The 15,201-nt window shown below is 38.4% G+C and overlaps 1 protein-coding gene across 18 annotated transcripts in view; it reads right to left on the bottom strand.

Moving 5' to 3' along the window:
* NCOR1 (nuclear receptor corepressor 1) overlaps positions 1-15,201 on the bottom strand; it is a 184,114-nt gene that overhangs the window by 82,547 nt on the left and 86,366 nt on the right. For 9 of the 18 annotated variants that reach the window (XM_055386110.2, XM_055386116.2, XM_055386115.2 and 6 more), the window contains 4 exons: positions 11,430-11,554; positions 6,427-6,644; positions 4,796-4,858; positions 3,274-3,413 (listed from right to left, as the gene is read on the bottom strand). In XM_055386110.2, coding sequence (XP_055242085.2) covers positions 3,274-3,413; positions 4,796-4,858; positions 6,427-6,644; positions 11,430-11,554 — 546 coding nt within the window. Of the gene's footprint in view, positions 1-3,273; positions 3,414-4,795; positions 4,859-6,426; positions 6,645-11,429; positions 11,558-15,201 lie in introns of all 18 variants that reach the window. The other 9 variants (XM_055386104.2, XM_031011167.3, XM_055386107.2 and 6 more) reach the window with 1 other exon arrangement.

Below are 15,201 nucleotides of genomic sequence, written 5' to 3'. Positions count from 1 at the left end.
AAAAGGGGCTATAGGGCCTATCCAAGTCCAAAATTCAGCAGGGCAGTCAAACCTTAAAGCTCCAAAATGATCTCCTTTGACTCCATGTCTCACGTCCAGGTCGTGCTGATGCAAGAGGTGGGTTCCCACGGTCTTGGGCAGCTCCAATCCTGTGGCTTTGCAGGGAACAGCCTCCTTCCTGGCTGCTTTCACAGGGTAGCGTTGAGTGTCTGCGGCTTTTCCAGGCACACAGTGCAAACTGTAGGTGGATCTACCATTCCGGAGGATGGTGGCCCTCTTCTCACAGCTCCATTAGGCAGTGCACTAGTAGGGAGTCTCACCCCCCATTTCCCTTCTGCACTGCCCTAGCAGAGGTCCTCCATGAGAGCCCCACCCCTGTAGCAAACTTCTGCTTGAACATCCAGGCGTTTCCATACATCCTCTGAAATCTAGGCAGAGGTTCCCAAACCTCAATTCTTGACTTCTATGTACCCACAGGCTCAACACCATATGGAAGCTGCAAAGGCTTGGGGCTTGCACCCTCTGAAGCCACGGCCCAAGCTGTACCTTGGCCCCTTTCAGCCATGGCTAGAGCTGCTGGGGTGCAGAGCACCAAGTCCCTGGGCTGCAAACAGCAAGGGGGTCCTGGATCCAGGGCACGAAATCATTTTTTCCTCCTCAGCCTCCAGGCCTATGATGGAAAGGGCTGCCGTAAAGACCTCTGACACGCTGTGAAGAAATTTTCCCCATTGTCTTGGAACTTAATATTCAGCTCCTCATTACTTATGCAAATTTCTGCAGCAGGCTTGAATTCCTCTTCAGAAAATGGGATTTTCTTTTCTATCACGTTGTTAGGCTGCAAATTTTCCAAACTTTTATGCTCTGCTTCCCTCATAAAACTGAATGCCTTTAACAGCACCCAAGTCACCTCTAGAATGCTTTGCTGCTTAGAAATGTCTTCCACCAGATACCCTAAATTATCTCTCTCAAGTTCAAAGTTCTGCAAATCTCTAGGGCAGGGGCAAAATGCTGCCAGTCTCTTTGCTAAAACATACGAAGAGTCACCTTTGCTCCAATTCCCAACAAGTTCCTCATTTCCATCTGAGATCACCTCAGCCTGGACCTTATTGTTCATATCACTATCAGCAGTTTTGTCAAAGCCATTCAACAAGTCTCTAGGAAGCTCCAAACATTTCCACATTTTCCTGTCTTCTTCTGAGCCCTCCAAACTGTTGCAACCTCTGCCTGTTACCCAGTTCCAAAGTCGCCTCGATATTTTCAGGTATCTTTTCAGCAACACCCTACTCTACCAGTACCAATTTATTGTATTAGTCTGTTTTCACGCTGCTTATAAAGACATACCCAAGACTGGGAAGAAAAAGAGGCTTAAAGGGCTTACAGTTCCACATGACTGGGGAGGCCTCACAATCATGGCAGAAAGCAAGGAGGAGCAAGTAACATCTTGCATGGATGGGGCAGGCAAAAAAAGAGAGCTTGTGCGGGGAAATTCCTCTTTATAAAACCATCAGATCTTGTGAGACTTATTCACTATCACGAGAATAGCATGAGAAAAAGGCCCGCCCCATGATTCAGTTATCTCCCACTGAGTCCCTCCCATGACACGTGGTAATTGTGGGAGTTACAATTAAAGATGAGACTTGGGTGGCAACAAAGCCAAACCATATCACATTATAACATCATGAAATGGCCATTTGGAAAGTACTGAGTTAAAGCAAGTTTTTCAAATTTGGATACATTTCATCACACAGTAACAACTATCACATTTGCTATTATTACCACTCATCTCATCAGAAAATCTGTAATGAGAAGGTGTGAAGCTCATGGTTAGAGAAACATATTTTCCACAATTCTCATTTTTTGCTTGAAAACTCAAAATTTTAAAGTGGCAACAAACACTATCAGTTATTTTATTTCAAACACAGCCTCATTCACTAATTTTCAAGAAAATGTCTCCCAAAATCCCAGTCTGAAAACACAGTTTGTCTGTCATTCTTTCAATCTAAAATGACATTCCATGAAAAAGGGGAGGCTGGTGCAACTTAGAACTCGAACAATTGCCAAAGTGCTTTTCCCTGAGAGAACCATCATATTTTGGTATAGAGCAGAAGAACTTTATGTTTACTTCCCATTACATGACACGAAGTATAAAAAGACATACTCAATGGGTGAGATGTAATAAAATTAACTTTTACTGCGTCATCAAGGACATTCTTAAGTGACATTTTAAGAAAAAACTGCAAATGCTCAGTGATGAAAAATATATTGAGTACTAGCACCGTTTGGTTCCCTGCCAAGATTTATGCTTAGGCATCAGCAATTTTATCTACCACAGCTTTGACACCATAAATGCAAATGTCATATACTGAAAAAAAGTAAATAACATTTGATTGATATTTTTATGAAAATAGTCTTGACCTCATGGAATCATCAAAAAGCTCTATGGTCTTTGACAACCACTACACTGGAACTTTCTTATTAAGGAATTTCCAATAATGTTATACTCTCTGGTTTTTAATATTTATACCATGGAATCTTCTCTCTGAAAAAATGTCTAATATACCAAATCAATTCACTCGATATTATCAACAGACCTCCAACTAAAGTTTTCAATTCAATCTCCAAAAAGTTTATATTTTTCAAATCCAGCCTACAGTACTTCAAGAGTATTTAATTCCCTTTACTACAAATAGAAACTTCGGAGGAGGAAAGACAAGCTGGGGCAGGTCATGATGGGCCTTGTTTGGACTGTTAGGAATACAAATAGAAACTTTACTCCTTGAGCAATAAATAGAGAAACAGCTAGCCTATACTAAAAATTTAGCATACCTTTTACATATAAGTGCAGTAAATAAAAATATAAGATACAAAAAGGTTTCTCTTAAAACCAATCTCTGGAGCTCAGGAAAAAAAAAAAAAAAAAATCAAGGCTAGATGCAGTGGCTCACACCTGTAATCCTAGCACTTTGGGAGGCTGAGACAGGTGGATCACCTGAGGTGTGGAGTTCGAGACCAGCCTGGCCAACATGGTGAAACACTGTCTCTACTAAAACTACAAAAATTAGCCAGGCATGGTGGCGGGCGCCTGTAGTCCCAGCTACTCGGGAGGCTGAGGCAGGAAATTGATTGAATCCGGGAGGAAGAGTTTGCAGTGAGCCAAGATTGCACTGCTGCACTCTAGCCTGGGTGATAGAGTGAGACTCCATCTCAAACAACAACAACAACACTCTAAGTAAAAAACAGTAAGTAAAAGAGTCACCACCCCGATATACTCACTTTCTGTTTATGCTGCTGTAAGAGGTTGTCAAGATTGTGTCGCCTTTTATAGTTAAAATAGAAGTTTTTACATTGAGCTTCACTTTTCGTTCCCACCATTTTAGCAATTGCTGCCCAGTTACGACCATGTTCTACTAGACCTGCATTTTAAAAACAGACCAAATGTTAATTGAACAGTCACCTGATCAATCAAACAAGAGAAATAATAAATTAACTTAATCACTGTATTCACAACCATTGACACTAGAAGTGTGCTTTCAATTACTTATCATATATACTTTGATACTTTTAAAAATACTTATTGAAACAAAACTCATTTACAGTTCTATATTTTTCCCCCTCAAACTTAAAACATGCTCATTAACAGAAGGGCTAAACCTTGTCCTTCCTATGTATCTCTCACAGGGCTAGGACAACATTAGACACATTAGTAATAGCTCAAATACTTGCAAACTAAATGATTAGGTACATCTAGATCTCTGGACACAATATATCAAGCCAATAAGGTAAATATATGTAAATGATAAACACAATTTAAAGACATATATATGACTCCACTTATAATCCATATTTGTCCTCAGTCAATTCACAATCAAGCAATGCCATCAGAAAAATACTAGCCAATTAAAAAAAATCCTATGGTAATACAATGCATTACAGAAACACTTCTCTAATCAATATATATATGCACACACATAAACACACACATACATGCAAAGAATATGTATCTATGCATTTGTATACATATATAGGGGGTGATACAAAAAAATATGAAATGTGTCACTCAAATGTCAAGCTATTTACAATAATTTATCTTTACAACTGCAAGGTAAATATTTAACCACCAAAAAATTAGCTAATCTTTCTCAATATTACCAATTATTTATCCTATTAGAAATTTTAGTTCAATTTCAAATTATAGTACATTAACAAGCAACGACAGAAAAGCACAAGGTCCATAAAGTGCCAGAGTAAGAGGAAGGCCACAAAGCTATGAAAGTGGCAGAGACAGGACTCAAACCTTCGCTGGCCTGGTTACAAACTTCATGCTCTTTCCTCTGAATCACAGAGCAATCTGCTAGTGGTTTATAATTACATGACTTACCAAATGCAAACTGACAAAAGTATTTACCATCCTATCCTATTAAATACAACTTTTAGGTAACAGAAATATAGACTTTATATCAACATTCATTCCAAAACAATTTCAATAGCATAGAGTCATAATCATTCTAAAAAAGTGAAAACGACCTACTTGTTCTTTAATTAAATGACATTCAAAATAAAACTGCAGAGAGAATCTTAAACCCCTTAAAACTGGGCATCTTAAACAAGGCACACTGGGGGTACTTTATTGGGTACCATACTACCAGAAAAGAACTCTTAATGTCACTTCTGAGTCCTCTTTGCCTTTTTGAAAGAAATTGTTTTCCAATTAAAACAATTAGTTCCATCTCACTCATTACTAATAACCCTAAAAAACAAAACAAAAACCTGAGAAACCGGAACTACTACAATTTACCTTTTTTAGCAACTTCCATTTCTTCTTCTGTCCATCGAGAGGTCTCCACAGGCTCTGTAGAAACTAAAATAAAGAGAGAACCCAATCAGGCAGAGAAAAACAAAGTTAAATCCTTTATTCAAACCAATCATATAATTATATCTCTTTATCTGACATAAAAGACTATGTAAAAGCATTTGGTGAAAGAAACTGCAGAAATAGGACAGTAACCTCTCCTCCACCAAACTAGAAGAAAAAAGTCAACACTTCAATATTATGATCTTTTTCAGTGTTGTTAAAAGTTGTCTTCATGTCTACATTTTTAAACATTTTGGTTTTTTTCCTGGAGAAGTCCTACCTCACCCAGTAGCTTCCCACTTAGTAATCTCCACCTCTCGTCTCCTGCAGTGTCAAAGGAAGAAGCAACCCTCCTCCTTCCTGTCCAAGCACAATTCCCTCTCCTCTCCTCTGAGCCTCCATCTTGTCCTAACTCCTGGAGCCCCTTTAGTTCATCCCCGAGTGTCTGACATCCAGTGGGTAAAGATGGATCATGAAATGAATATGTTCTCTTTTGCTTCAGGAAAAAAACAAAACAAAACAAAACAAAACCTGAGAACATCAGGCCTGATATGAGCTCCTGCCATATTCCCTTTCTCAATTTATAGTACCAGCATTCACCCAGCCACTCAAGTTACCAATAGGCTCCTTAGACTGATAGACTAATTTTTGAATCTTGCCTCCCATTTACCACTCATATCCAATGACATGCATCAACTCTGAATCCATCCCCTCCTTGCTTGGGCCACTGCATACATGCTGGGCCCTCTGCCTCCAGCCTTTATTCTGTCTAAACTGACCTCCACAATTGCTACCAGTTAACTTTCAAAGATACAAATCTAATCACAGCACTCCTCTATTTAAAAACCTCTGCAAGTTCCCCACTTCATAATCAAAGCAAAATACATTTCAAACAAGGCCCATCGTGACCTGCCCCAACCTATCTTTCCTCCTCCTATCTAGTTAGTGCCCCTATCTCATTCTTGCCATTCCCTAAACTGCATTTTCTTTCATACTTCAGTAACAATGATACCTCTGAATCATTAACAGTGGTACTCTATCATTAATCTAGCCTTTTTATAAACTAATGAGACAATACTTAATGAGAGAGAGAAAGATGCTTTGACTATTAGATCCAGTATTCCCTTGCCTAAGAATTTATTCCATGACAAATAATTTAACATAAAATACTATGTGAATAAAGATTTTTTTATTACAGTGCTATATACATTGGTTTAAAAGCAGGGAAGAGGGCAGACAACCTAATCATTCAGCAATAAGAGAATGGTTAAAGAAGTCATGCCTCAATATTACACAGCCATTAAAAAATAAAAATGGTAATTATTAGAAATTAGAAAATATTTATGGCACACTAGCGTAACAACTAAATAAAAAACAGCTATATTGGGGTGGCAAGACTGTGGGTGATGTTCTTTTTCAAAAAACTTTGACATTAAAGTTTAAAAAATTTAAAGACCACACTTCAGGATTATTTCTAGGTTGTCAATATTAAAAGTCCCTTCTACCCTATCCTAGCAGTGAAACAGAATCCCGAACAAAATTATGGCCTGTTTATGCCAATTGTTTCCACTCACTGGGTTCTGGTGGCGGTGGCAGAGGTGGTGGGGGCTCTTCAGTGGCCGCTGCGGCTGCAGCACTGGCAGCTGCAGCTTCGTTTGTCATGGACCTGGTGATCCGGCCCTTACGGCGGCCCTGACTGTTGGCAGTCTTTCGCCCCCGGGGTGTGGCTTGCTCTCTTTCCTCAGTTTCTTCTGCTGTACCATCTATCTTGTCCTTTTCCTTGGTATTTTCTCTGGACACAAAAGCAAATGAAAACTTGTGTGATTCCAAAGTATACATACATCAAAGAAGGTTTTAGTTTTGAATATTATCTAAATAGAAATTGAATAAAACTACCTAATCTCTCAGTTACTCAAAAAAAAAAATTTATCAACAATTCTGTCATACCACAGTTTTTAAAAGTTTTGACCAGCTAAAATTAAGATATTTTATAAGACCTATTTTACATATTAATGGACTTAAAATTTAAACACATTTCAAACCAACTGATTTAGAAACCAGAACTACTCCATGAGAAAGTAACAAATGACAGCAGAAAAGTCCTAGACCAAAAGGCAGGAATTCTGGGGCTTTATTTGCCTTTAGTCTAGGTTGCCTCATGTATGAAATGAAGAAGCTAAAATAGATGATCTTCATGATAGATGCCTTTTCTATAGTAATAATCCACAATATTGTTTTATAGTAATAATCTACAATACTGTTTTATAAAACCAGACTCAATACTCTAAATCATGTCTGATACTAATTATGTACAAATTGGGCAGTAATGGTTAATGCTTAGGAAATGGCCTCTGGAGCCAGGCTGCCTGGGTTTGTACCACAGTTGTGATTTATTAGCCATGTGATGACCCTGGACAAGCTGCCTCGCCGCCATGGGCCTCAGTTTCCTCATCTGTACAATGAGAAAAATTTTATTTCATGGAACTGTTGCCAGGACTGAAGGAGTTAAATAAAGTACCCAGAACAGTGCCTGGAACACAGTCAGCATCAAGTAACGGTTTGCTATTATTCAAGCTAAAACTCCCTCAGGATATAAAGTGCTTACCATCGTCTCAGGCATGTAGAAACATGGTGGTTCCTATTAATAGCAACAGTACTACATGTAATACTGGAAGACCATTTTCTGTACTACTTACCTCCCATGGTTGTTATATTTAAGGAAACGTACTCAATGTACATTTTTGCAAATGAATGGATAGATGGCAATACTCAAAGACTCAATTATTCTTGCTTAATGGAAAATGCTGATTTTTTTCAAAAATAATTCTCTCCCCTTCAGTCCTAAATTGAAGTACGACATAGTCCTTTCCCTTTACTTACTTATTCCCTTATAAAGCTGGCTTCTATTCTGAAGCCTCCTGTTAAAAGATGTTTTCTCAAAAGTCACCAATGACTTGCAAACTGCAAAATCAAATGACCTCTTCTCAATTTTCCCCGCAAGTCTTTCTGTTACAACTGACGCTGCAGTTAATTCTTCTTTTTATATCACTTGAAACTCAGCTTTTGAAATATCCCTGCTGCTACTCTGGCTTTCCTTCTGGGGATAGACCTTTCTCCTCTCATCCTTTCTTTTGGGTTTCTGTTTTTTGTCTTTGAGAAAGTGTCTCACTCCGTCACCCAGGCTGAAGAGCAGTGGCGCGAACACAGCTCACTGCAGCCTCAATCTCTTGGGCTCAGGTGAGCCCCCCACCTCAGCTTCTCGAGTAGCTGGGACTACAGACACGTGCCAGCATACCTGGTTAATTTTTGTATTTTTTGCAGAGACAGGGTGTCACCATGTTGCCCAGGGTAGTCATGAATTCCTGTGCTAAAGCAATTCTCCCACCTTGGCTGGGATTACAGGAATGAGCCACTGTGCTGGGCTCCTCTCATCCCTTTCATACAGGGATTTCCCAAGGCTCTCCCCTAGAGCCTTAGAGCTATGTAAGGTTACCCATTCTCACAAGTTCTACTGGGAAGACTCCAATCTCTATCTGTGGACTCACACCCCAACTCCAAAGACTCAGGCTTGTCTTCCCAACTACCTGCTGGAACGGCCACCTGGATTTTCCATCAATAGAAACTGAACATATCCAAAATCATATTCATCCTCACCTCTGCTCCTTGCTCCACGTCATTCTCTAATCATTCGTTGTTAACATTCCTACCATGTTCATCATCATTCAGGTTTACAGATTTGATATCATCCTTTGCTGTCTCCCTCTTCCCATAGTTCCTACATGTGATCTAATGCCAAGTTTTGGTTATTTCATCTCAGAAATGCCTCTCACTAATTTTACCATCTCTATTTCCACTACCACTACACTTACTCAACACCTTAATACCCCAATCCTGGCCTTTCATACTGGCCTCCCTGATTCATATCTCTAGTCTATTCATTCTATCTTGCCAATGAATCAACATTCTAGCAGGACAGCTTTGGCAATAAACCACTCCATCCATTCTAATCCCTTTCTAACTATTCCCAAACAGACACACAGCACAGCCTCCTGAATGAAGTCTACCATTTTTGGCTTTCATTAAAGCTCTACATAATTTAATTCCAATCCACCTTCCACTTCTCTTCTTGATGCACACTATGTTAAGTCTAATGAAACCATTATCTTCCACTAGCTATTCATGTGATTCCCTCTACCCTACCCACATTAACCACTAGCATCTGCTAATGTCCTCCAAATTATCCACAGAGAAGTAGCCTCGACCTCTTCTTAATCTGCCAAAGCACTTAACTGGTCGTCTGTTGACTTCTTACTGCCAGGCTTTTATTTCTTAAATTAATACTTGTACTTTACCTAGTTTTCCCCTACTAAATCATGAACTACCTGGGAATAGTATACATCTTACGTATTTTCACATTCTCCCTAAGACCTAGCTCACATAGATAATAAATGAAAGCTTGTTAAATAGTTTAGAAATTTTAACAAAAAAAAAATCAAGTTATGACAGAGTTGCATGTGAGAAGAACCACTGGCTACATGGCCCAAAAAATGTTTAACCCAAACTAAAAGAAAAAAATATATTCCCTTAGAGGTATCTTCCTAAGGTATAAAATTACAATGAGAGGAATATCTGTCTCTTTTAAAACCATGGCAAGTGACTAGCTACTTTAGCTTCCACAAAACTAGGTAAATCTTAAACAGTTCCACAAGGACTATAGATATAACATAATAAATATTAAAAAGGAACAAACTACTGATACATTCAACAACCTAAGTGAATCTCAAAGGCATTCATGCTAAGTAAAAGAAGCCATACATACTGCACGATTTCAATTTTTATGTAATTCTAGAGAAAGCAAAAAAGATACATGATGGCCAGAGGCTGGAAATGAGGAAAGAGAAACTGACTGCAAAGGAGCATACGGGAACTGTTTGGGGTGATGGAAACATTCTACATCACAATTGTGATAATAGTTACACAAGTGCATATGCTTGTCAAAACACATCAATGTACACATTTCAAACTGGTGAATTTTGTTCCATGTAATTTACAAAGCTAATTCTTGGGGAAAAAAACAACCAAACCAACTGTCATGCCCCCACTCCTACCACACCCCTGTATGTCCACAAAAGCATCAACAATAACTCCCTGAGTGGCAGAATCATAGGTTAATTTTCACTATATTTTTCTTTTCCTGTTTTTCTATAATGTAATTTTATAACTAAGAAAACAGCAGTAACAACAACAAACAAACCCAAAACTCCATTTTATATGACGAAGTCAATAAAGCTGGAATCTAAAATATAAAAATGAACTCTTCCTGTCTTAGCATTTTTATACTATCTAATATATACTACCTGAGGCTCAAAAACAGAACCTGAGGAATCTTCCACATCAAAAATTAAATTACATTCAATATATCCTGGAGGAAAGTATATATTACTATAACCCATCCCTTCTGAAAAGTAATAATAACTCATGACTTGCAAATAAGTTTAAGTCAAAAATTACATTTACTGTAATATTCTATTCCTTAATCACATCAACTTAATCATGTAACTATTAGCTGTTTCTAAAATTTCGGCCAGGCGTGGTGGCTCACGCCTGTAATCCCAACATTTTGGGAGGCTGAGGCAGGTGGACCACCTGAGGTCAGGAGTTCAAGATCAGCCTGGGCAACATGGTGAAACCCCATCTCTACTAAAAACACAAAATTAGCCAGGCGTGGTGACGCGTGTCTGTAATCCCACCTACTTGGGAGGCCGAGGCACAAGAATCACTTGAACTTGGGAGGCAGAGGTTGCAGTGAGCCAAGATTGCGCCACTGCACTCCAGCCTGGGCAACAGACTGAGGCTCTGTCTCGAAAATAAATAAATAAAATAAAATTTCAGCAGATTAAATTTCATTATTTAAAAATTACTAGGCTGGGCGCAGTGGCTCACATCTATAATCCCAACACTTTGGGAGGCCAAGGCAGATGGATCACGAGGTCAGGAGATGGAGACCATCCTGGCTAATGGTGAAACCCCATCTCTACTAAAAATACAAAAAATTAGCTGGGCATGGTGGCAGGTGCCTGTAGGCCCAGCTACTCGGGAGGCTGAGGCAGGAGAATGGCGTGAACCTGGGAAGCGGAGCTTGCAGTGAGCCGAGATCATGCCACTGCACTCCAGCCTGGGCAACAGAGCGAGACGCCATCACAAAAAAAAAAAAAAAAAAAAAACTATACTTTTGCAGCAACATGGATCAAACTAACGGCTATCATCTTAAGTGAAATAACTCAGAAACGGAAGGTCAACTATCACATATTCTCACTTATAAGTGGGAGCTAAATAATGTGGACACATGGATATAGAGAGTGGAATAATAGACACTAGAGATTCAAACAGGTGAGAGGGTGTGAGGGGGTGGGTGAGGTATAATGGGTATAATGTACACTATTTGGGCGATGGTACACGAAAAGCACAGACTTCACTACTATGCAATATATCCATGTGACAACTGTACTCCCTATATCTACAAAAATAAAATAAAAATAAACATTTAACTTATTATATAACTAATTATTTAACTCACTTGGAGTCTTCTTTTTCATCTTTTTCCTCTTCATCTTTCTTTTCTTCTTCTTTTTTTTCTGTTTTTTCTGCTTTATCCTCTTCTTTTTCTTCTACTTTTTCTTCTTGCGAGGGTCGAGCAATTTGCTGCTAGAATGAACCACCATTTGTAAAATTCAAAGGCAAACAGAAATAGCTCCTTATAGTGTGATAAATTATGTCTATCTAAAAAAATTTTAAATGATTGTTAGTCATTTACAATGTAACTGGTGATCGTGTGTTAAAAACCAGTCTAGAGGTTTTTAATGTATTCTATATGTACTGCTTGAAGGGTCCTACACACAGACACAAATGCCCATAGCATTTGGACCCACGAGAAAGTGAAAATGTTAAGATTCTACTCGGAAATCTGGGGTTGGTTCCCTTTTTTGGCAACCTCCACATTTAATCTGTCACTCAAGCATTCCAATTCTACCCTAAAATTTGATAACCCATACATAATTTATCATGTTTTAGATACTTAATATGCTTCCAATTTTTTCATCACTATCTATAATGCTATAAGAAACATCTTCATGCATTTATACTTTTGAGCGAAAGTCTACTTAATGGAATATGTAAACAGCTATGGTCGTTACTAAGACTGAAGTAATTTGGAAAAATACTAAAGCTATAATAAGGTGAAAAGAAGTAAAATGCTTAAATATTTCTAAGCTAAGCAGTCACATTAGGAACCCTTTTATCTCTGATGTCTCATTTGCAAAACCTGTGACTCTAAAAGAAAAAAGTGAAACTAAGTGTGCAATGAATGCTACTACAGTAGTCCCCACCATATCAGGAGTTTCTCTTTCAGTGGTTTCAGTTACCTGGAGTCAACTGCAGTATGAAAATGGGTAAGTGTAGTACCGTACAGTATGATATTTGAAAAAAGACCACACTCATGTAACTTTTATTACAGCATATTGCTATAACTCTATTTTATTATTTATTTGTTACTGTTAATTCCTTACTGCGCCTAATATACAAATCAAAGTTTATTATAGGTGTGTGTGTGTATATATACGTGTATGTGTATATACATATATGTGTATATACGTGTATGTGTATGTGTGTATACGTGTATGTGTATAGGTGTGTGTATACGTGTATGTGTGTATACATATATGTATATGTGTATGTAGATATACATGTGTATGTGTATGTATATATACATATGCGTATATATGTATATATACATATGTGTATGTATATATACATATGTGTATATGTGAATGTATATATACATATATGTGCATGTATATGTACATATATGTGCATATGTGTGCAGGTATATGTACATATACGTGCATATATATACATATGTGCATATATATATGTATATGTGCATATATGTGCGTGTATATATACGTATATGTGTATATGTGCGTGTATATATACGTATATGTGTATATATGTGTGTATACATATATGTGTATATATGTATGCATGTATACATATATGTGTATATGTGCGTGTATATATACATATATGTGTATATGTGTATGCATGTATACATATATGTGTATATGTTATGTATATACATATGTATGTGTATATATACATATATGTATATATGTGTGTATGTATATATACATATATGTATATATATGTGTGGATATATATATATATATCATAGTATATTAGGGTTCGGTACTATCTGTGGTTTCAAGCATCCACTGGGAGTGTTGGAACATATCCCCTGTGAATAAGGGGGAGCTGCTTTATTTTGCTTTTAAGAGACAACATCTCACTCTGTCACCCAGGCTACAGTACAGTGGCATGATCATAGCTTACTGCAGCCTCAAACTCCCAGGCTCATGCAATCCTCCCACCTCAGTCTCTCAGGTAGCTGGGGCTACAGGTCTCAAACTCCTGACCTCAAGTGATTCTCCCACCTCAGTCTCCCGAGTGCTGGGATTACATGCACGAGCCATTGTGACTGGCCTGCATTTTTATTTAATTCAGAAATCAAAACTGTATAACCAAATTAAAACAGAACTCCAACACATCTTTCCAGCACAGCAGGCTGGCCCTTGCACACCTCCCTCCAATCACCATCCTGCCACATCATCTTCGCTGTTCTGGACTCACCTAAACATGCCCAGCACTTGCATAGCTTTCTACCCTTCCCTTTCCTGATAAAGTCCCACATAGTCTCTACAATTCAGGTCAAAATGCTACATCTCCTGTGAAGCCTCTCTTGATTTCCACAGAGGAACTCTGGGCCCATGTCCTTCCCTCTCCACCACAGACCACACCTGCTTGTAGCACTGTCACTAGGTGGCTTAGTGCCTGCTTATCAGCATCCATCTGGCTCTCTGTGTTATCATCTCATCAAGAACAAGAATCCAATCTTACTTCTCTAAGCATCCCCAGCTCCCAGGAGAGTGTCTGGACCATGATGATAGGTGTATGCGTATGTTGGATAAAACAAAAATCAAATTCCTTTATTCCAGTTATCTGAAAAGTTTTTACCCTCCAATCTCGACTGTTCATTCTGATCCAGGCTAATGTCAATCTTGCCTCATAGTAACTCTACCTGTCCTCTTACTTGTTTTCACCAGACAACATGGAAGTAACTCATTAATTTTAAGAAAAATTTCCCTTCTTAATAGCGCTCCAAAGTCTTTTACCTATTCATCAAAACCAACACTTAGCTTTTTCCTTAAGATAATGAAGGCCTTATTCACCTCCCCAAAAGAAGTCCCATCCACATTATGCCTCCTTCTAATCCAAGGGGCAAGGAAAGAAGAAAATGAATCCTTCTTGGTCCACTTCCAGAACATTGCTGAACTGTGATATTTTAAAAATAATTCCTTTTTCACGTTTCATAAAATCTCCCTAGGTCAACATTCTCTTTTGGTGTTATGGAATGACTTCTTAAATATTCCCTAGAACATATAAGTGATTGCATCACATGGCTCATTATGCCTTGACATTATTTTTCAGATTTCAAAGTGCATGTCAATGGCTTTTCTAACACTTGCCACTCAATCAACATAACATCTCACAGTTAAAATACTTTTAGGTCATGGCCATTAAACTCCCCACATGCAAAATCACAATTGCCTCCTCATTAGCAGTGGGCACTGCTTTGCCTCCTAGATCCTAAAATCAGAAAGTCTTCTCTCCAACTACAACCACCCATCGCACACCTTCATTGTGTCTGATCCTGCTTTGTCCTCATTGTGACCTTCGAACCCTTATTCTATCAAATTTTCACAGTCCAGTGAGAACTGTACCTACTATTCTACTTGCTAAAGCATTTCAATACCATGATTCCTTCACTTGCTTTATCTGACCTTCCTAACTTCTCACCCTGGCTAACTGCCAGTTCCTCTTTCCTCTGGATATTTATTGCTAGAGAAAACTGATAAACTAGGGAGATTTTAAAATTTAAACTTTCAAACCATGAGTAGGTCTGCTTTATAATTGGGCAAGTTTTACTCAGCTCTGACTCCCTGGGACACTACAGTGGTCACAAGACCTGTTTAAATGCTAATAACCTAACCCTGTAACCAATGTAGCATCCATGTGTCACTCTGAACCAGTAAGATGGCATAGTAAGGACAAATCATGCCCTTTGCCTAGCAAGTGAGCTGTGTAACCCAGAAAATGGTTTATGGCCTAAAGATACGACGGGGACATGTCAACTCAGCAGAACGTAAGGAAAGAAATTCAGTATCCCCTTAGAGTTGGGTAACACATGCTAATCTTATTTCCCCAATACTTTTCTGCTTCTAATGCCAATCAGA

Source organism: Gorilla gorilla, chromosome 4 (genome assembly GCF_029281585.2).
Source record: "Gorilla gorilla gorilla isolate KB3781 chromosome 4, NHGRI_mGorGor1-v2.1_pri, whole genome shotgun sequence".
In the NCBI taxonomy this organism is placed as follows: Eukaryota; Metazoa; Chordata; class Mammalia; order Primates; family Hominidae; genus Gorilla; species Gorilla gorilla.
The sequence above is the reverse complement of the archived record's forward strand: the minus strand, read 5'-3'. Positions and strand labels throughout refer to the sequence as shown.